Source organism: Tamandua tetradactyla, chromosome 11, assembly GCF_023851605.1.
Source record: "Tamandua tetradactyla isolate mTamTet1 chromosome 11, mTamTet1.pri, whole genome shotgun sequence".
NCBI classification, from domain to species: Eukaryota; Metazoa; Chordata; class Mammalia; order Pilosa; family Myrmecophagidae; genus Tamandua; species Tamandua tetradactyla.
In genome coordinates, this window is record NC_135337.1 from 6534365 (window position 1) to 6556048 (window position 21684).

General features: G+C 37.2%; 1 protein-coding gene across 2 annotated transcripts; it reads left to right on the forward strand.

Annotated features, from left to right (window-relative positions):
* Positions 1-14159: 14159 nt before the first annotated feature.
* On the forward strand, positions 14160-21471 carry SIKE1 (suppressor of IKBKE 1). 2 transcript variants are annotated; one of them, XM_077119798.1, is made up of 5 exons: positions 14160-14408; positions 14638-14743; positions 15632-15774; positions 16981-17094; positions 19198-19452. In XM_077119798.1, the coding sequence occupies exons 1-5, from the start codon at positions 14250-14252 to the stop codon at positions 19204-19206; spliced, it is 531 nt and encodes a 176-aa protein (XP_076975913.1). In that variant the 5' UTR covers positions 14160-14249; the 3' UTR covers positions 19207-19452. The 2 variants fall into 2 exon arrangements, with proteins under 2 accessions (XP_076975913.1, XP_076975912.1); XM_077119797.1 differs by lacking the exon at positions 19198-19452 and adding an exon at positions 19461-21471 and having other exon boundaries at positions 14162-14408.
* Positions 21472-21684: the final 213 nt, after the last annotated feature.

Below are 21684 nucleotides of genomic sequence, written 5' to 3' on the forward strand. Positions count from 1 at the left end.
GATCTGAAGAACTAAAGTGGACTTAAACTAAGTCTTTGAGGAAAGACAAAGACTCCAACAGGGTAGAATAAATACTGATGCCAAGTTCAGTGTGCAGTGTGATAGTTAGATTCAGTTGTCAACTTGGCCAGGTGAAGGCACCTAGTTCTATTGCTGTGGACATGAGCCAATGGTACGTGAACCTCATCTGTTGCTGATTTATAACTGCAGTCAGCTAGGAGGCCTGACTGCTCCAATGAATGATGTTTGACTTAATTGGCTGGTGCTTAAATGAGAGAGCTCAGTGTAGCACAGCCCAAGCAGCTCGGTATACCCTATCTCAGCACTTGCAGCTCAGCCCAGGCTTTTGAAGATGCAGAAAGAAATCACCCTGGGGAAAGTTGTTGGAACCCAGAGGCCTGGAGAGAAGGCTAGCAGAGATCATCCTGTGCCTTCCTATGTAAGAGAGAACCTCAGTGGAAAGTTAGCTGCCTTTCCTCTGATGAACTAACAAAATAAATCCCCTTTTATTGAAAGCCGGTCCATTTCTGGTGTGCTGCATTCAAGCAGCTAGCAAACTAGAACATGCAGGAGCAGGACTGTAAAAAAAGAGGTGAAGCCAAAACTCAGAGTCATATGGAAACAGACTTGGATTCTAACAGGCTGGGAAAAAACAGTAGAGAGAAAATAAGGTCCATGACATAAGTCACAAACATTGGGTCACAAACACTATACAGTCTACCGCTAACATTATCATGTCTGGCTTAAAATTGTAGCATCTGGGAAAGCTTCCCACTCCCCAAATTCAAGCTACCCTTGAATGGCAAAGTCAGGGCTTCCCCACAGATCTCTGCCCACTGAAAAATTTAAACATATCTTGGTAAGCCTTAGTCAATGTTCTTTCGGCTACATATATAACCTTCAAATCCCCAAGTCCTCCAGAATTGAGGGGATTGCCTTTTCTTTAATCTCAGTTAGCACAGTCTAAGTCTCCAAATTATGTGACCTCAGAGAATTTTGTTTACTTCCCAAGTAGTACTTCTAAGATTCTATGGAAAATGCTTACATGTTCCACAAATATATCTTTATTGTTTCTTGCCATATCTTACACCAAACTACCTCTCTGTTTCTCATGGGATCTCTTCCTACTGTCTCAAAATCATTTCTCCATTCTCCCAGGGGTATCCCCTCCCCATTTTGCCCTGGGTATAGACATAGGTACCTCCCTAGAATCCCTAAATGTACAGGAGGTTGTAATGTTTACAAATTTTACTGCCAACTTTAAGGTAAAAGGGAACAACACAGAAAAAGATGTGTTAAAAATTTAGCTGTCATTGCCTTGGAAACTACTAGCTATATTTCCCCCATAGAGTTTCAGCCATCCTTTTCCTTAGTCTTTAGTCTGCCACAATATTGTAGAATGACAGTTTCGAACCCAAAGACAGAAGTCTCTTCAACATTGTCTTTTCCTTCTCAAGTTGTAAGCTCTCACTCTCTCCCCCAAGATCCAGCCAGAGAAGAGACTGACTTTCTGTACTTAGGGACCACATTTCCTCCTTTAAGATGACTGACAGTACGAATATGCATTTATTCAGTAAATATCTCCTAATTCCTGCTATGCAAAGTATGTTATGAATCCTGGCTCCATAATACTTGACAGCCTAATTCCCAAAATCTGATTTATTCAGACTTACCTAGGACTAGAGTGAGCTGTCCTACCTAGGCGCAGTCACTCCGGACCTAGTCCAGTTTCTTTTTGCAGATTTTCTTCCAGGGTGAAGTGAAAAGAAGTTCACATGAACATGTCCCTCTTGTGGTCTATTTTCCCAATCTCTTAGGAGTACATATTTCTGCCCAAGAGACACACATCTCCCAAAGAAAATAGGGATTATTTTCTGTTTTAGAGCAACTTAATCTAGATTCATGAAGGAAAAAAAATAACTCTGTAGAGAGCCAGTTCTGTAAAAGATGCAACTATGTATAAAAGATGCACATCATTCATACTACTAAACCAAACATTTATCATCTCAAATTGAATCGTATTCATTTATTGTATTGGGCCAGTGCCCTCCTAAATGAATAAGTAGTATTACTCATCATTCAATATCTGCAAGACTAAAAAAGACTGCTAAAATATCTGTAAAACAATTCCAAACTTACTTAACACAATAGAGATATTGCCTATTGTCCTTAAAATGACAATCTTTTCAGGTAATTTGTCGATGTATATTTTGATCAGCTGTGGTCAGGGGTAAGACATATAAGACCACAACTCTTAAATATACGTCCAAAATCCAAAAATCTCTGGAGTTGAGAATTTTTTTCTAACTCATTTGGTAGCAGAAACTGACCTGACTACCTCATACCATATATTAAAAATTAACTCAAAATGTATAAGACCTAAATGTAAGAGCTAAAACTATAAAACCTGTGAAAGAAAAAAAAAACAGAATAAATCTTCATGCTCTTGAATCAGGCAGTTGCTTCTTACTATAACATAAAAAGCACAAAGTGACAGAAAACAGATAAATTAGGCTTCAACAAAGTTAAAAACCTTTCTGCCTCAAAGTACACCATGAAAAAAGTGAAAGACAACCTAGAGAAGAGTATAAAATATTTGAAAGCATATATCTGATAAGGTACTGTATCGAGAATATATAAAGAACTCTTAGAACTAAATTTAAAAATCAAATACCCAATTAAAAAAGTAAAGGATCTGAATAGACATTTTTCCAAAGAAGATCTATAAATGGCCAATAAGCACACTATTAAGCATCATTAATCATCAGGGAAATACAAATCAAAACTATAATGATACATCACTTCACACCCACTGAGATAATTATAATAAAATTATATTTTATTTATTATATTATAATAATATTTTATTATAATAAATTATAATTAAAAAGTCAGGTGATAGGATCAAGATGACAGATGCTTAAGGCTATATCCCCCACAAAAGCTTTGAACAACCAGCAAGAATTTGGAGAGATATCTTTTTTAAAGCTCCAACCAACAGTTAAAAGATTACAGTGACAGGGAAAGCACCAAATTAAGTAAAAGGTCGTTTAAAAGCAGTAGGATCTTGTAGTACCCTAGCTGGCCCCTTCTCCATCCCTCACCTGCTAGGAGCAGAGCTTGTCCAAGCAGATCCCATCCCTACTCCAGAAAGAGCAGAGTAACCTTCATACATATACTGGGAGCCTGTTTGTCTGGTCCAATATGTCTGGTGGTGGCCTGAGGGACTTGCTATCCCAGAATTTAACCTGCATGTGGAAGACAGCTCACCAAGCTCTCCTACAGAATGCTGTGGGAGAGTATTCAAACCATGGTTGCCTGTTGCAAGGGATTGCTGATCATAGGACATACAGTTCCCTACAGTACCTGGGACCACTAGGAAACTGTATCCTAGGCAAGAGGGGACATTCATATCAGTGATAAAAGGTAAATTCCTAGGGCCACATGTGCATGCCCAAAAGAAGAAGCATACTCAGAAAGAAAAGATTACAAATCATACAAGAAAACAGAAAGTGATGACCCAGGCAAAGGAAAAGATTAAAGCATTAGAAACTATCAATGAGAAGGATTGGACCGGTACTTACAGAGAAAGACTTTAACAAAACAGTCCTAAATATACTCAAAAAGCTAAAGGAAAACATGGACAAAGATCTAAAGAAAATCAGGAAAATTATAGACAACTAAAAAGAGAATATCAATAGAAAGATGTAAAGTGTGAAAAGGAATGAAACAGAACTGAAGACCACACTAACAGAAATCATAAGTTCCCTGGAGGTGTTCAACAGCAAATTGGAGCTAGCATAAAATAAATCAGTGAACTTAAAGATAAGATAATTGAAATCATCCAGTCTAAGGAGCAAAAAGAGATAAGAATGAAGAATGAACAGAGCCTGAGGAACTGTGCCACATCATCAAATGTACCAATATACTCATTTTGGGAGTCCCAGCAAGAGAAGAAATACAGAAAGGGACAGAAAGAATATTCAAAGAGAAGTAGCTGAAAGCATTCCAAATTTAATGAAAGAAATGAATACATATGTGCCGGGTTGAAAGAATTATGCACCCAAGAAATGCCATATTTTAATCCTAATCCATTTTATGGAGGCAGCAATTTCCTTTAATCCTTATTCAGGGCTGTAGGTTGGAAGCTTGATTAAATTATCATCACGGAGATGTGACTTGCCCAATTGTGGATATTAACCTTCGATTGAGGGAGAGGTGACTCCACCCATTCCAGGTTGGTTTTGATTAGTTTACTGGGATCCTTTAAAAGAGAAAGCATTTTGGGAAAAGTTTGAGAACCACGAGAGAGCCATGAGAACCACAAGAGCCCACGCAGCCAGAGATCTTTGGAGAAGAAGAAGGAATACACCCCTGGGGGAGCTTCATGAAAGAAGAAGCCTGGAGAGAAAGCTAGCAGACGTCACCATGTTTGCTATGTACCTTTCCAGTTGAGAGAGAAACCCTGAACTCCATTGGCCTTTCTTGAGTGTAGTAATCTCTTGTTGGTGCCTTAATTTGGACATTTTTTTTAGACTTGCTTTAATTGAGACATTTTCATGGCATTAGAACTGCAACCTTGCAACTTAATAAATTCCCTCTTATAAAAGCCATTCTGCTTCTGGTATATCACATTCCAGCAGCTAGCAAACTAGAACAATATACATCCAAGATGCTCAACAAATGCCAAACAGAATAAACCTAAATAGACCCATTTCACACCATATTATAATCAAACTGTCAAGTGCCAAAGATAAAGTAAGAATCCTGAAAGCTGAGAGAGACAAACAATGTGCCACAAACAAGGGAGTTTCAGTACAATTAAGTGCCAATTTCTCTTCAGAAACCCTGGTGGCAAGAAGTCAGTGGAAAGACATATTTAAGTAATAAAAGCAAAAAATTGCCAACCAAAAATCTGTGTCTGGCAAAACTGTCTCTTAAAAGTAAGGGAAGAATTAAGACATTCCTAGATAAACAAAAGCTGAGAGACTACATCAACACTAGACTGGCCCTATAAGAAATGCCAAAGGTAGTTCAGCAAGTTGAAAAGAAAAGATAACTAGACAATTGACTGAAGTCACCTGAAGAAATAAAGACCTCTGATAAAGTTAATGACGTGTAAATATAATACCAGAAATATTGTATCTTTTATTTGTAACTCCATTTTTTACTTCCTACAGGATCTAAAGGCAAATGCATAAAATACAATGATACATCAATGGCTTCAGACTCAATGTATAAATATTTAATTTGTGACAAGAACTACACAAAGGTGAGGGATGGGGAATAGGAACATAGTTTATGATTTTAAAGTTGTTGAGTTAATGTGCCAGTCTGAATCTATTGTGCTCCCCAAAAAGGCATGTCCTTTAATCTTCATTCAATATTGCTGGGTGATATCTTTTTTATTCTTTCCATGGAAATGTGACCCACCCAACTGTGGGTGATAAGTTTTGATTTGCTGATTTCCATGGAGTTGTGTCTCCACCCATTCAAGGTGGGGTTGCTTACTGGAGTCCTTTAAGAAAGAAACATTCTGGAAAAGCCTGAGAGCCACAAGAGTCACCAGAACCAACAGAGCCAACAGGATGGGCAGAGCCTCAGAGAAGCCATCAAAGAGAAGGCTAGATCTCACCATGTGCCTTTCCAGCTGAGAGAGAAACCTTGAATGGAATGTCATGGACCTTCTTGAACCAAGGTTATCTTTCCCTGGATGCCTTAGATTGGACATTTTTATAACCTTGCCTTAATTTGGACATTTTCATGGCCTTAGAACTATAAACTTGCAACTCAATACATTCCACCTTTTAAAAAGCCATTACATTTCTGGTATATTGCATTCCAGCAGCTTGTAAACTAAAACATGTTGGAGTGGCCTTTTAAATGGATAAGGGGAAGATTCTGGAAGAGTTCTGAGGAGCTTGATAGATAGGGCCTAGTATTCTTTGAACAAATTGTTGGTAGAAATGTGGACTCTAAAGATACCTCTGATGAGCCTTTAGACAGAAATGATGAGCGTGTTATTCCAAACTGGAAAGAAGGCATTCCTTGTAGATTGAGAGCAGAATTTGAGAGTGATGAAGTTGGATATTTAGCAGAAGAAATTTCCAAACTAAATGTGGAAAATGTAGTCTGGTTGCTCCCTGAAGCTTATAGTGAAATGTGAGAGGAAAGAGAGAAGTTGAGAACTGAACTCTTGGGTACAAAGAAACCAGAAATTGGTGTTCCAGAAAATTCTGGTCTTCCAGGAAGGGAGACCCCAAAAAATGGTGCCCCATCTGAGGATTTAACCAAATGTGGAACCAGTCAGCCATTTCAGAGAAAGCCAGGATTGGAGATAGAATTATCCGGGAAGGATTTGTGGAAACTCCTTTTATCTGATGGGCATGATCCTTGTGTAATACATAGAAAGCCAACAAAAATGTTGTGGGATCTGCATAAATGGAACCACTGCCATTCTAGACTGAAACGCTCAGAAAAAGGACAAAGTAAAGGTAAAATGACTTAGGAGGCAGAATCATAGAGGTTAAGTTCTGAAGTCAAGGAACCGTGGGCCAAGAGAGAAGACCCACCTAAGTTCTTGGAGAGGGTGAGCTTGCCCCAAAGGCAGAGGGTAGGCCTTCCACCTCACTGCAGTGGAAATGTTGTGCCGCCTCAGGACTTGGAGAAGGAGGAGTATATTCCTTTGGGATTGCGGAAAGCATTGCTGCCATTCCATTGTTTTGGAGGGGTTGAGCATGTGCCCTGGAGATGGCAGAGAGCCCGGGTGTGGCTCCAATACTTGGAGAGGATGGAGCCAAGAAAAAGGTGGTATCCCCAGTGTCCCCCAAAATTGCATTTGGAGAGAGGCAGGCTGCCACATAGGCCCTTGGAAAGGTGGGACTGCGACGTTGTAAAGCCCTGAAGATAAATGACTCACAGACTTTGAAATCTAATGGTGTTTGCCCTGCAGGTTTCCAGAAATGCTTGGGTTCCATGACCCCTGTGTTCATTCCAATTTCTCCCTATGGAAATGGGAATGTGCATCCTATGATTGCCCGTCCTTTGTATGTTGGCAGCAAATAACTTGTCCTGAGTTTTACAGGCCCTGATCCAGAGGAGAATTTTGCCTTAGGACTGTTCATGCCTGTAGCTGACTTTGATGAGATTTTGTACTGTTTCTGACTTTGGATTATATTTGTATTGTTACTGAAATGGGGTTTAGGCTTTCTAGTATTGTGATGGAATAAATGTATATTACATTTGGAAAGAAAATGTCTTTGGGCGTCCAAAGGGTGGAATGTGTCAGTTTGAATCTATTTTGTACCCCAGAAAAGTCATGTCCTTTAATCCTCATTCAATATTTCTTGGTGGTATCTTTTTTATTGTTTCCATGGAAATGTGACCCACCCAATTGTGGATGGTAACTTTTGATTAGACCATTTCCGTGGGAGTTATATCTCTTCCCATTCAAGGTGAGGTTGCTTACTGCAGTCCTTTAAGAAAGAAGCATTTTGGAAAAGCTTGAGAGCCATAAGAACCAACAGAGCCCCAGAGAAGCCAATGAAGAGAAAGCTAGAGCTCACCATATGCCTTTCCAGCTGACAGCAAAACACTGAATGTCATCGGCCTTCTTGAACCAAGGTTATTTTTCCCTGGATGCCTTAGATTGGACATCTTTATAGCCTTGCCTTAATTTGTACATTTCATTTTCATGACCTTAGAACTATAAACTTGCAACTTAATACATTCCCCCTTTTAAAAAGCCATTACATTTCTGGTATATCACATTCCTGCAGCATGCAAACTAAAGAATTACTGTCAAAGCAAATGAGATTGTTATAGATTTAGAATGTTAAATTTAAGCCCTTTGGTAACCACAAAGAAAATATCAGAGAATATACAAACTTTTAGAGACAGAAAGCAGAGTATAGGCTATCAGGGATGGAAAGCAAGAAGAATGGGGACATAATGCAAAATTTCCATGTGGATCCTCTGTCTTGTTCTGTCTATAGTGGAGAGTGGTGTATTGAAGTCACTTTTCTCTTGCTTCTTTCAGGACTTTCTGCTTCAACATTTGACGGTCTGATTATTATGTGTATTAGAGTAAGCCTATTTGGATTTATCCTATTTGGGGTTCTTTAGGATTCTTTGATTTGCATATTTAGTCTTTAAAAAGGTTAGGAAGTTTTCCAGCATTTTGCTCTTCTCTTCTCCTTCTGGTACACCAATGATTCTTATATTTGTGTGCCTTTTGTTGTCCATCATTTCCCTAAGATCTAGTTCCATTTTTTCCATCTTTATTTCCATTTGTGTTTTTATGCACCCTGGTCACTTATTCTTCCTCTGCTTCTTCAAATCTGCTATCCTTTATCTCTAGTATATTTCTAATTTGGTCTGCTCTATCATTCATCTCTATGAGAGCTGCCATTTTTCTATTTAATCTTTTGAATTCTTCTTTATGATTTTCTAGTGTCTTCCTGATATCCTTTATTTCTTTATAAATATCTTTGAGTAGTTGTTCCATAGTCTGTGTCCCCTCTGGTGTTTTGATTTGGTCAGTTGGTTGGGCCATTTCTGCTTAGATCATCACATGCTTTGTGATTATCTGTTGTGTTCAGAGTATTTGATTATCTTAATAAAGTTATCTTGCAGGTTGGTTTCTTCACTTATCTACAGTTTTGTATTTACTTTGTTTTGCACTGAAGGTTCCTGCTTACACTTGGTTTGTCAGTAATTCCCTACCATATCAAGGCCTGGATCTCATGTAGGGGGAACAATTCTACTTGCAGGTCTATTAAAAGTAGGGGTGCATGGGTAGTCCAGTGGCAGAATGCCTCTCCACCACATGGGAGGCCTGGACTTGATTCCTAGCTCATGCTACAACTTGAATGAACATTTAAAATATTATGCTAAGTGCAAGAAATCAGATACAAAGGACACATGTTGGATGATTCTGTTTATATGAAATGCTCAGAATAGGCAAATCCATAGAGACAGAAAGTATGTTAGGGGTTGCTAGAGGCAACCAGTAAGAAGGAAATGGGGAGTGTCATTTCTAAATCTAATATCATGACTATAGCATTTAATTTTCCTCACAAAATAAGTAGAAAACCACACATGCAACAATAAAAGTGTGCCTGTATAGATTCTAGGTTGTTGCTTAATCCAACTCACAGCTAAACAAAGTCCTGTACACTAACCTTGTAACAAATAATTCAGAGATTCATATTTCAGTGAAATTATAGGTTGTCAAACATCACAGACCATCATAATCACCTGGGAATGCTCAAAGATCATGAATGCTAAACCTTAAAATTCCAAGAATCTACTATAATGTAGCTCTTCATTTGATAAAATGAGACCTACTACAGTGTTGAATGTATGTTTCTGTACTGCAGAAACACATCAAATCAGACAGGATCAAGGCAGAAGTGACAAGTCTTTTGGGTTCTTAAAACTCAATGCCTATGCATTTAGGTGGGCCCCTGTTATGAAGTGAACCATTTACAGCCTTAATCCAGGTTGTATTGAAGACTCAGGAACCTTTGGGGTCAGCTTGGTACTTCACTTTGCCTCTTAAATCAATCTGTACACTATACCACACTGGGATTCATAATCTACTTAGCTCCATGTTTCTGCTGACAACTCCATAATTAAATATCAAATGTTACATTTACAAGTAATATCTCTAATTTATGTTTCCTAATCAATTTGGTGGTATCTCTTTCCATGCTTTTTACAGCCCCAGGAAAGGAGGAAGAGAATATCTGGGAAGTATCCAGGACTGAAAGGAAGTGGAAAGAAAGTGTTTGTCCTTTTTGTCTGTGTGGATTGGGAGAAAAGGCAAATGAAAAATCTTCTCACAATTGAAAGATTGTGAGAAGACACAAGCGCATATAGGTCTGACCCCCTTCTCTGACTTAAAGTCCTAGATTGAAGTCCAAAGTAGAATTGTGTTTTGTCACGCTTCCCATTTGGGGCTGTAGGAAGTACAGATGTATTATTTTTTATTTTTTTCTAGTAAAATTTGTATTATTGTATTATATATTATTTATCATTTCTTTTTTCTTGTAAAATTTGAACTCCTCAGTGCTGCTTTCTCTTATAATGCTGAATAATGAAATTCCAGATTTCTAGACTTCTAAATGCAGGTCTTCTTTATTAAAAAATACTTGTTTTGGTGGTGTGAAGCTGTATGTACCCCAGAAAAACATGTGCTTTGATCTAATCTATTCCTATGGAGGCAAACGCATTGTAAGTAGGACCTTTTGATGTGATTACTTCAGTTAAGGTGTAACCCAGCCCAATCAGGATAGGTCATGACCCTATTACTAGAGTCCTTTATATGCAGAATGAAATTCAGACAGAAATAGAAATCTACAGGGCAGTAGAAGAACTGAAGTTCAGTGGAACTCGGAAGAACTGTTAAATAATTAGACCATACTGAGTTTATCAGACTCAACCAAAAGCTGGGTTTTTCCCCATAGCTCCTAGTAGGATGGGAATGGGGGCTTGCCAGAAAATACAGATTACTTATAGAAAACAAATAAGCTAGAATGTCTTTGCATATCTTGTTTAGTAAAAGTAAATCTGCACATGTCTACTTACATATCAAAATTTGGTAGCATACTCATGAAAAATTTGGGGCACACCAGATAAGTACCAACAGATTGAATGAAGAAATGTTTAAAAAATAAACAAATAACCAATTCATTAAAAGACAGGCACAGCTACTGCACTTATTCTACCATTGTTAATCGGAGTTTGGGGTTGGACTGAACTGCTCCTTCCACTCTTTCCAAGAAGTAGCTTCAAGGTCCTGCAACTAGCCCAGTAGGAGGTAATTTTGGTTTCATAAGTAGGACCACCCATTGTGCTACAGATGGAATACCCAAAATGCCTGCTATTGGATTCTCTCCTATTAATTTGAATGAGACTAAATTATTTGTTTAAGAAATCCATCATAGGTTTTGTTTGTTTTTAACCTCTATGCATGTAGGAGAAGAGAGTAGAACCTCTTTTGGTTTCACTTTTTAAATGGCCAAAGGGCAAGAAAGAGATAATAGAGAGAAATGGAACCAAAAAATAGGGGCCATGTGGGATATCAGATCATAGTAGAAATAAGCCAGAAAAATCAAAGATCTTGGGTAATTTGTGTGGTTTCCACAAACAATATTAAAAGTATCTGGGCTTGTAAACCTCAATCAATAAACAAGCAGGGGTGAACCTACTATAGTTAATATAAAGAGTTTGAAGTTTGCAACAGAAGTTGCAATTACTATTCTTCAAATTGATGATCTTATTAAATTATACCTAGAAAGTAAAGATGATAAACATAGAAGTTAAGAAAATGTTGTTCATTCAGGAGCCCTTGATGACTGATGTGATTTCTTTTATTCATAACAATGTTAGGTGTAATTGTCTTATATACACATTAAAATACAACAAGCAGTCAAAAAAATAAAGTACCCAAGCTTAACTTATTGGTTTATTGGTGGGTGGGCTGTGGAAGACTGAAAATGGCTCAAAGGTTAAAACTTTCAACTTCATGCTGCCACATCTTGAAGCTTATTCATATTTGTACCTATTCTTTTCCCCTCCAATTATGGAGAATGAAATGTCCCTCATTCTGTTCAAATCCAGCTGCTTCACCTGTATTCCTGATCTGGAATCCCATTGTTTTATTCAATATTCAGCAAGTGTTTAACTACCCTGTCCCATCTCCTCCTGGTCCTTGCTCCTTCCATTGTCTCCCTACTCTCTTGTATCACTTTCCCTAATGGCTCCTTCCCCTACAAAGCCTAAAAACATGCTCAAGACTTTCTCGTAAAAACAAAAACAGGAATAAAAATGCACCCTATTGCTGCATTCTTTTTTACCCACTAATTGAATCATGGTTCAGACTACCAATCACAAGGGTCCAGTTTGGTGAGGGAAGGAAAATTAGACCATTAGAAGAGGCTGATAGGTAGGATGATGGTTAATTTCATGTGTCAACTTGGCTAAGTTATGGTGTCCAGTTGTTTGGTCAAGTAAACACTGGCCTGATTGTTACTTTAAGGGATTTTGAAGATGGATTTAGATTATTGGTTAGTTGATTGCGTCAATAGCTGATTACATCCACAATCAACAAAGGAGATTCTCTTCAGTAATGAGATAAGTCTCTTCATCCAATAAGTTGGAGGCCTTAAAGTAAGAACTGAGGATTTCAGAAGTCAGAAAGAAGAATTTCTATCTCTGCTTCAGCTACCCCGTTTCTCCTGGGGAATTCAACTTCATAGTCACCAAGTTTCCAACTTGCAGCCTGCCCTTCAGAATTCAGACTTCTCAATTTCCATGGTCACATGAGCAGTTCCTCAATTTTCTTAATATTTTATATCTATATATCCTGTCAGGTGTATTTCTCTGTAGAACTCTGATTAATGCAGGTAGAGTGAATATGGATAGATTCAGAAACTGAAGAGCTGGATGAAGTAAATGAAATGGTAGTGGGAGATAAGGTTGCAAGAACTGGACAGACAGAAAAGCTATAGTCAAAGAGTTAATCATTAAACCCTAAAATTTCTACACAGGACAATTCTTGGAAAATGATCCAGAATGTGGCCACATTAAGCCAAAATAAACATCTCTACAAATCAGAAGATCAAGAAAAGACACAGCATTAGATGAGTTGTCCACATGGACATGGATGTCACTCACATGAGAGCAAAATATGGCATAATTAAAAAGACCATAAGCCAACTCCTAAAATCTTCTAGGAATAAAGAAGAATACCCAAGATAGAAGGTCAGTAATTAACAACAGAGAGGAGCGACAGAAGATTCTTCATCTGTGGGATATAAACATCAAATAAAGAGATTTTACACAACATGAGAGAATAAGTGCTTAGAAGTATCATTCAGGAAGTAAAACTACCAGTCTAGTTGTCAACCCTAAAGTGGATAGGACATAGAATAATTATCCTCCACTGTAAGAAGTAGCAGAGGTTGTGGTGTCGGTTAGGGAGAGCTATCAGAGTAGATGACCTGAGGTTGGGAAAAGACCAGATGGAAGACCATCCTTAGACCTGGGTGAGAAAAGATGATGGCCTGAACCACCCAGGAGTAATGAGAATGCAAAGAAGCAAATATGTCCTAAAGATACAAAGGAGATACACTGCCTTTGAAACAGATTAAATATGAAGAGTAAGTAAGTGGGAAGAATGAAGGATAACGTCCAGGATTCTGTTTTTGGGGAAATGATGCATGAATGTGCTCTACTGAAATGATGGCCAAGCAAATTTGGAGGCAAAGATAATCAGATCACTTCTAGTACATGCTGAATTTGTGATGCCTGTAGGTTGTCCCTGTGGAATAATCCAGTTCATGAAAGAGATTTGTGCTACAGAGATGGATTTGAGAACCATTTGAAGTCAAAGCCAAACGCATGAAAAGAGATCAGTTAGGGAACGTCTTTTTGTTTTAATGAATGAACGAAATCTCTGCATTTTGTTGTTTTAATGAATGAATGAAATCTCTGCAGAGTGCATTAATTGTCTTCCTGTTGGTCAGTGACCCTGATTTGTTATTTCTGTTGAGCTTGTTCCCCATGTTCCCTTCAACAAACAATGTGGCAGCTGCTGTGAACACAAAGACCAAAAGCCCAGTTCCTTTCCCCCTGCTTCTCTGACCTCTAGCACTCTGACACTCCTTCATCAGACTCCTTCATCATCCTGTCACTGCCTTAAAATATTCATTAGAGTATAAATTCTTTCTCTCATTAGAAAATAATCTCCCTAAGGGCAGAGACCTTGTGTCTTATTCCCTGCTGCATTTCCAGGACAAAACAGTGTCTGGACCAGAAAAGGCTCTCCAAAAATAGTTATTAATGAATGAAAAAGAACAAAGACATACAAGCTTGACAAGGAAAACTCTTATTAACCAATGTAACAATACAAAAGTCATTGTTGTTTTGGCTAAATTTACTTTCAACTTATTAACTGAATTGAAACAGAATATACATATATATGGAGAAAAACCGGAGCCGCTCAGCCACAATTCAATCAGGCCACCGAGCTGAGAGAACAGGAAATCAAGGGCGTGGCTCCGCTCAGGGCGGAGTTTCCGAGAAGCCGCAGGCTGAAACCGGTCCGGGCGCGGACAACGCCAGTGCGCAGACGCCTGCGAAACGTGCCCGGAAGTGACGCCTCAAGGCAGAAAGTGCTTCCGGCAACAACTGAGCGAATCGCGTTGGTGAGCAGGGCCTGATACGCGGGTCGTGCAGCCGCTATGAGCTGCACGATCGAGAAGATCCTGACAGATGCCAAAACGCTGCTGGAGAGGCTGCGGGAGCACGATGCGGCCGCCGAATCGCTGGTGGATCAGTCGGCGGCGCTGCACCGGCGGGTGGCAGCTATGCGGGAGGCTGGGACAGCGCTTCCGGACCAGGTCAGGCAGAGGATGGGAGTCATGTCCTCGGGTTCTGGACACTTGAGGGTGGAGGGCTAGGAAAAGTGGGAACCCGGCGTGGAATTTGTTCCCCTTCTCAGGAGGGTGGGAGAAAGACTTCTCTGGAGTCGGGGCTGAGAATACTCTCCCGGTCCTCTGACGCCTGCCTCTTCCTTCAGTCGCATCTGCCCCTGTTTTCGGCGCACTTAGTCTGTCTGTCTCTGTCCAGTGTCAAGAGGATGCATCCGATATGAAGGACGTGTCCAAATACAAACCACACGTTCTGCTGTCCCAAGAGAACACACAGATTAGAGACTTGCAACAGGAAAACAGAGGTTAGTCGGACCTTTTTGTGTAGTTATGACTTTTTCATATCCAGCAACGGTTCAAAAGTTTTTGCAGAACTGTCTTAACTGTTCACAAAAGTGCATATCCTATATGTATTTCCAGGTCGATACCTTTAATAGAAGAGTTACCCCGTGTGCAGGCCCAGTAACAATAAAGTTTGTTAGATTAAATTTTTCGAGGTCATCTGACTGATTTTGTATGTACACACAGCTCAGCAAAGAGATGCCTAATAGAATTGAAATATTGCATGATTTTTTTAGACACCCCGGACGGAGGCTTGCCTGACGAAAGAGTTACCATCAAGGACTTAAAATTTAAGATTTAAATATCAATTGAATATACATTAATATTAAAATTGAAATTTTTTATCTTGTGCAAAGTGGAAGAAAAAATTTTATCTTCACTTATGTATTTTTGGACTTAATGAGTACATTATTAACGATAGTAATATTAATAGTGTGTCTATCAGTTTACAGAGTGCTTTAACCTATATCATATTGTGTTCTTATGTCTTCATTTTGAGGTTGGCAAGCCAGGTGTTTATTATTAGAAGATTGCACATAATAAATAGGCTCAGATCTTAAATGGTTTGCCTGAGATTATTAAACTAATTAGTCATGGAACTGAACTCAAACCTATGTCTTTTGATTCCACATCCTGTATTTCTTCTATTAAATGATGCTGTCTGCCTAGGAAGTTATTTTTCACATAGACCTTAGCTGTTCAGTTTTGTGGACTTAATCATTGATTTACAGCTTTGGATTCACATTATTTTACAGATTGTCATAAAATTATGGAAAATTCCACCTGTTAACAGATTGGCTTTGGGAACTATCACTGGGTCTTCACTGCCAAATTATTTTACTTTTTGATAGAGCTATGGGTTTCCTTGGAGGAACACCAAGATGCCTTGGAACTCATCATGAGCAAGTACCGGAAACAGATGTTACAGTTAATGGTTGCTAAGAAAGCAGTGGATGCTGAACCAGTCCTCAAAGCTCACCAGTCCCACTCTGCAGTAAGAAACTTTGATGAGTAAATTCTAAATGAACTGAACTGAAATCTAGAAATTGTTTTAAATTTGGGGCTTGTTTTAGAAGAAAATGTAGTCTTGTTTTCCACTAATGTTCATCACATCCACTGTTTATTTTGCTATGGCCTTGAAAAGATGAATGAAAAGAAGGGGATAAAGGGGCAAGGCAACTTAGATCCTTTATTTGAGTGGGGTGAAGGTTCCCCTACCCCAAGATCTCCTATCAAGGTGTTAATGAATGCTTAGCTCTTCCACCACAGTGCCATTTAGCATTGAGGGTGCTCAGTAAACACTTGGTTGAATATCTCTCCAAACTGTAAGCTCCTTGATTGTAAGGAATATGAATTATGAATTCATCTTTTACCTCTAGCATAATACCTTGCACACAACAGGCAGTCATAAACCTTTTTTAAACTGAACTACATAGCATCATACAAGGTTGTTACAAGGCAGTAGTGTTGTCTTAAAAAAATATATGTAACATAGTTTCTAGACTTAGAATACTTATGATTTAATTAGAGAGACTCAGTAATTGTTCTTATATTTGTAGAGTGTTTTATAATTATCATAGTATATTCACATATACTAGATTATTTAATCTTGGCTTAATAGATTGGAGCTCCACTGTTTGTTACAGTGCAATTTAGTAAAAGTTAAGTTTCATCTTAGATTCCACTGAAAACATTTTACTGACTTTTAAAAGTCTCAGGAAATGGGAATAGCCTATTTAAATATATGAATGTCTTCCATATGGAAAAGGAAAATAAATTGTCTCTGATCTGGAGGAGAAAACTAGGACCAATTCATTGAGACTTGAATGAGACAGAGTTTAGCTGATATAGAAAAGCTATCTAAGAAAGATGTCCAAAGATGGAAAATGGCACCCTGGAATGTGGTAAGTTTCCCATCAATAAGTGTTCAAATTTAGATTAAACAGCTTTTTCTAACATCCAAAGGGTGGTGAGACTAGAATTGATCTTTTGAAAACAAAAATTGTTTTTGAACATCGTAAGGCTACTTCATTATGGCTTTATCTCCAAGGACTCAGATTATAGTGAAATAGCAATATAACTCCTATAGCATAGATTAAATGAACTTTTAAAAATCATAATGCACCCTTGCCCATCATGATCTTCATATCTATAGAAAAGGTTATTTTTTCACCTATTTTTTTTCTTAATATCTTCACAGGAAATTGAGAGTCAGATTGACAGAATCTGTGAAATGGGAGAAGTGATGAGGAAAGCTGTTCAGGTAGATGATGACCAGTTTTGTAAGATTCAGGAAAAACTAGCCCAATTAGAGGTAAGATTGTTGCTCCTTTAGCTTCACAATATTTCAGGGAGTTTTCATGGAGTCTGGAAGGTATGTCAGCACTATCATGTCACTGCAATGTATTGCTGTTTTTTGTGTACTCAGGATTTAAAATTAAAACTTCTCTTAAGAAAGGAAATCAGTCAGCAGCATATAATGAAAATACCAATAACAATTAGCCAGAAGTTGAGGTGTCCTATTGGGAGGGTAGAGAGAGGAGTTGGAGACAGGTACATGTGAGCTGAAATCCCTCATCTGCCATAATAAGTCAGTAGATAATATCTAAAATTGATGATCAAGAACTAGCAGGACAGACGTATTATTTAGAATTATGGAAGTAAATACCAAAAGAAATAGAAAAAAGTTTTAAAAGTGGTTGCCTTTGGGGAACAAAGCCAAGGGACTGCTGTTAATTATATAAGCCTTATAGTTCTTAATATTTTAAAAGCTGTTTATCAGAGTTGAGAGGTTATTTTTACACATCATATAGATATCCCCTTTTTAGTTTATCATGTATTAGAAGGGCTAGAGGGAAGTGCCTGAAACTATAGAGCTGTGTTCTAGTAGCCATGTTCCTTTAAGATGATTGTATAATGATATAACTTTCACAGTGTGGCTGTGTGATTGTGAAAACCTTGTGTCTGATGCTCCTTTTATCTACAGTATGGACAGATGAGTAAAAAATATGGATTAAAAAGAAATAAATAATAAAGGCAACAAATGTTAAAATAAATTGGGTAGAGGGAGATACTAGTGATCTGTGAGAGCGAGGGGTAAGGAGTATGGTATGTATGAGTTTCTTTTTTCTTTTTATTTCTTTTTCTGAAGTGATAAAAATGTTCTAAGAAATGATCATGGTTTTTACATAATTACATTACAATTAGATAGTATTGTGCTGTCCATTTTTGAGTTTTTGTATTCAGTCCTGTTGCACAATCTGTATCCCTTCAGGTCCAATTACCCATTATCTTACCCTATTTCTAACTCCTGATGGTCTCTGTTACCAATGACATATTCCAAGTTTATTCTCTAATGTCGGTTCACATCAGTAGTGGGACCATACAGTATTTGTCCTTTAGTTTTTGGCTAGTCTCACTCAGCATAATGTTCTCTAGGTCCATCCATGTTATTACATGCTTCATAAGTTTATTCTGCCTTAAAGCTGCATAATATTCCATCGTATGTGTATACCACAGTTTGTTTAGCCACTCGTCTGTTGATGGACATTTTGGCTGTTTCCATCTCTTTGCAATTGTAAATAATGCTGCTATAAACATTGGTGTGCAAATGTCCGTTTGTGTCTTTGCCCTTAAGTCCTCTGAGTAGATACCTAGCAGTGATATTGCTGGGTCGTATGGCAATTCTATATTCAGCTTTTTGAGGAACCGCCAAACTGCCTTCCACAGTGGTTGCACCATTTGACATTCCCACCAACAGTGGATAAGTGTGCCTCTTTCTCCACATCCTCTCCAGCACTTGTCATTTTCTGTTTTGTTGATAATGGCCATTCTGGTGGGTGTGAGATGATATCTCATTGTGGTTTTGAGAATAATGAATGAATGAAGCTGCATCTGAGCTATAGTTTTTTTTTGTTTTTGTTATATATTTTTTTTTATTTTTTATTTTTATTTTTTTCTCTATATTATCATTTTATTTCTTTTTCTGTTGTCTTGCTATTTCTTTTTCTAAATTGAAAATGTACTAAGAAATGATCATACATCTATGTGATAATATTAAGAATTACTGATTGCATATGTAGAATGTAATGATTTCTAAATGTTGTGTTAGTTAATTTTTTTTAATAAAAAAAAAAAGAAATGATCATGGTGATGAATATACAACTAGATGATGCTCTTGTGAGCCATGGATTGCACATCATGTATGGAATGTTCATATGTTAAGGATGTTCATGTTTGTATGTTGTTTGGTTTTATCAATAAAACCAAAGGTTTTGTATTTATACAAACCAAGGTAGGTAGTGATACCTACCTTGCAGATTGTTGTAAGATAACATATGTAAGGCATCTGCACAGTACCTGTATGCTCAGTAAGTAGTTTCTTTTCCCCCTTTCCTTCTATTTTCCAAAATTATAGGACATCTAAGAGAGAAGATTGAGCAGAATTATAAAATCATTAGGAATTTAAAAGATAAAAGAAACAACAGTAAACCTGTGGGAACCACGAAGAGTATGACAAGCCATGAATTCCTCAAGTGGAAAGGGACTTTGTTTTATTCATCTTTGGGGATCTTAGCCTTGACATTTAGAATTTACTCAATAAATATTTGTTATCTGAATAAGTAGTATTTAAGGAAATTAAAAAATACCTGAAATTAATATATGCCTTTTCCCCCCCAGCTTGAAAATAAGGAACTTCGAGAATTATTATCTATCAGCAGTGAGTCTCTTCAAGTCAGGAAGGAAGATTCAATGGATACTGCATCCCAAGCCATCAGATAATTCAACCTCTGTCTGATAGCTGGAGATTGTCTATCAAGAAAGGTCTTGCCTCAGGCATGACTTAGTATTGATTAAAGGTACCAGATAGCAGTTTAGAATTGCCAGTCAACATCAGCTGTCCACAAAACAATTTTCTAGTGTATTAGTGAGAATACAGACTGAATATCACTATTCCTTTAAGAGAATTCTTTTAATTTTCATTTCTGAGACCTCAATTTATAAAAACTATTTTCAATTCACTTTTTTTTTTTCACATCTCTGAAATTTCAAGGATCTCATTATAAGCCAGGAATTTTATTTTATAAAGGAGTGTAAAATGAAAGCCTAAAGAATTTTTAAAATAAATGTAACTTTTTAAATCTCTTTGGCATAAATCTGGACTTCTTCCATTTGACAAAAGTAATACAATTCCATGTAATTTGACCGGCAGATTCTCTGATTTGTAATTCACCTTCTCTGAAGTTTTAAGTCTCTCTGGTGCTATGAGTTGGCACTTTGTAGCCTGGTTAAATCACTCTTAATTTGAGAGAACCTACTGCTAGTCCCAGGAAAAATACTTGAAAATATATCAACTCTTTTTTTTCTCCATTTGTATACTATGGTTGTCATATTGTCCAAATACTGAGAAATTTATCCTTAAATATGTGCATGCAAACATTGGCTCAAATGCTAAAAACAGCATTTATTTATTCTATTAAATATAAGTAGTCAATTTTTCTGTATTATCCTAAGGAAATCTTCAGCTTAGGTAGTTTATCCCATAAAGGATATTCTCATTAGTTCTTAGCTAATATATAACTTTGATTTTATAGTTAAATATAGTTAACTATAAAAGGTCTATAGTTAGACCTCTCTCATTACTAGCACTAGTTGTTGGCTTTCTTATAAATCTGTTTTTCACAAAGAAACAAAGTTTTATCACCTAAAGAGAGTTTCTTTAATCATAGTGCTGTGTAGACAACAACAAAGCAATGTTGCAATTCAAATGCTGGGTAGTCAGCTAGGCTCATTCATCAATATATTCCCACATCCCAGTTAGCTCACATTTCAGATTCATAAATTACTTTATGTTATACGATCTACTTGGGCTTACCAAAAAATAGTTGAAATTTTGAATATTAAACTTGTCGATATTTTCCAGTAACACTTCGCAGTATACTGAATAGGAGAGTTACAGTATTAGAGTTTTTTGTTAGTGTTCTGTGTGATGTAACATTTCTTTTGTACAACCATAAAGAATTAACTCCAACTGAAAAATGAAATCTCACCAAGATGTTCTAAAAGCCTTTGATCCTAGTAATATCAATGGACTTTGCCTAGAGTAGTGGGCCTTATTAAAGTATAGGTAAATGTCATCTGGTCTCACAAATTTTTATTCAATTTCCTGCTTAGAAGGTGACTGAAAAGCACTTCCACCCTGAAGTATGTACATTTTTATTTCATTTCCTGATAATACGCAAATTTTTAGACCAGCTGTTTGCCTTGAAGTATGTCCTAAAGTTCTTTACATTTCAGGTCTCAAGGTAAATCTGTATGTTTACTTTTTCCCCTGGGAAATCAAACTTTGAAGTATGCATCTAAAGGTAATATTTTAGGGTTTTCAGCACCTTACATAATATAAATTCTGGCTGGTATTAACGCTATGAAGATAATGTTGTAGTTAGAAAGTTGAATGAGGGGGTGAATACTCCTGACTTTGATTTGAGTGGATATTGAAGTTGCTTTTGCAGTGTATGGAGTAACTTGAATGATTTGCAAAATCTTAGTATGAAGTTATCTTTTCTAATAAAAACTTTATTTTGAGATTAGCTAATTTTATTCATTAATGAGTAATTATTAATAAGTTGAGTTTTTTGTTTTATTTATATTTGTGTGTGTGTGCAGAGAAATAAAATTTCACATAAATATAGCAGCCTTGTTAAGTAGTCACAACAGGCGTTTTCATAAATTTGTAATTAGCATAATATTAGTATAACTGTACAAATAGTTGTTGCTGAAGTGATTTAAGAGGTTTTCTCAGTTCATGATTACAAATCACAAAGTATAAAATAAAGACAGTTTGAAAGTGTTTTGAAAAATGTTCTAATGTCTATATTTACCTTTATTACTTTGACTTAAATCA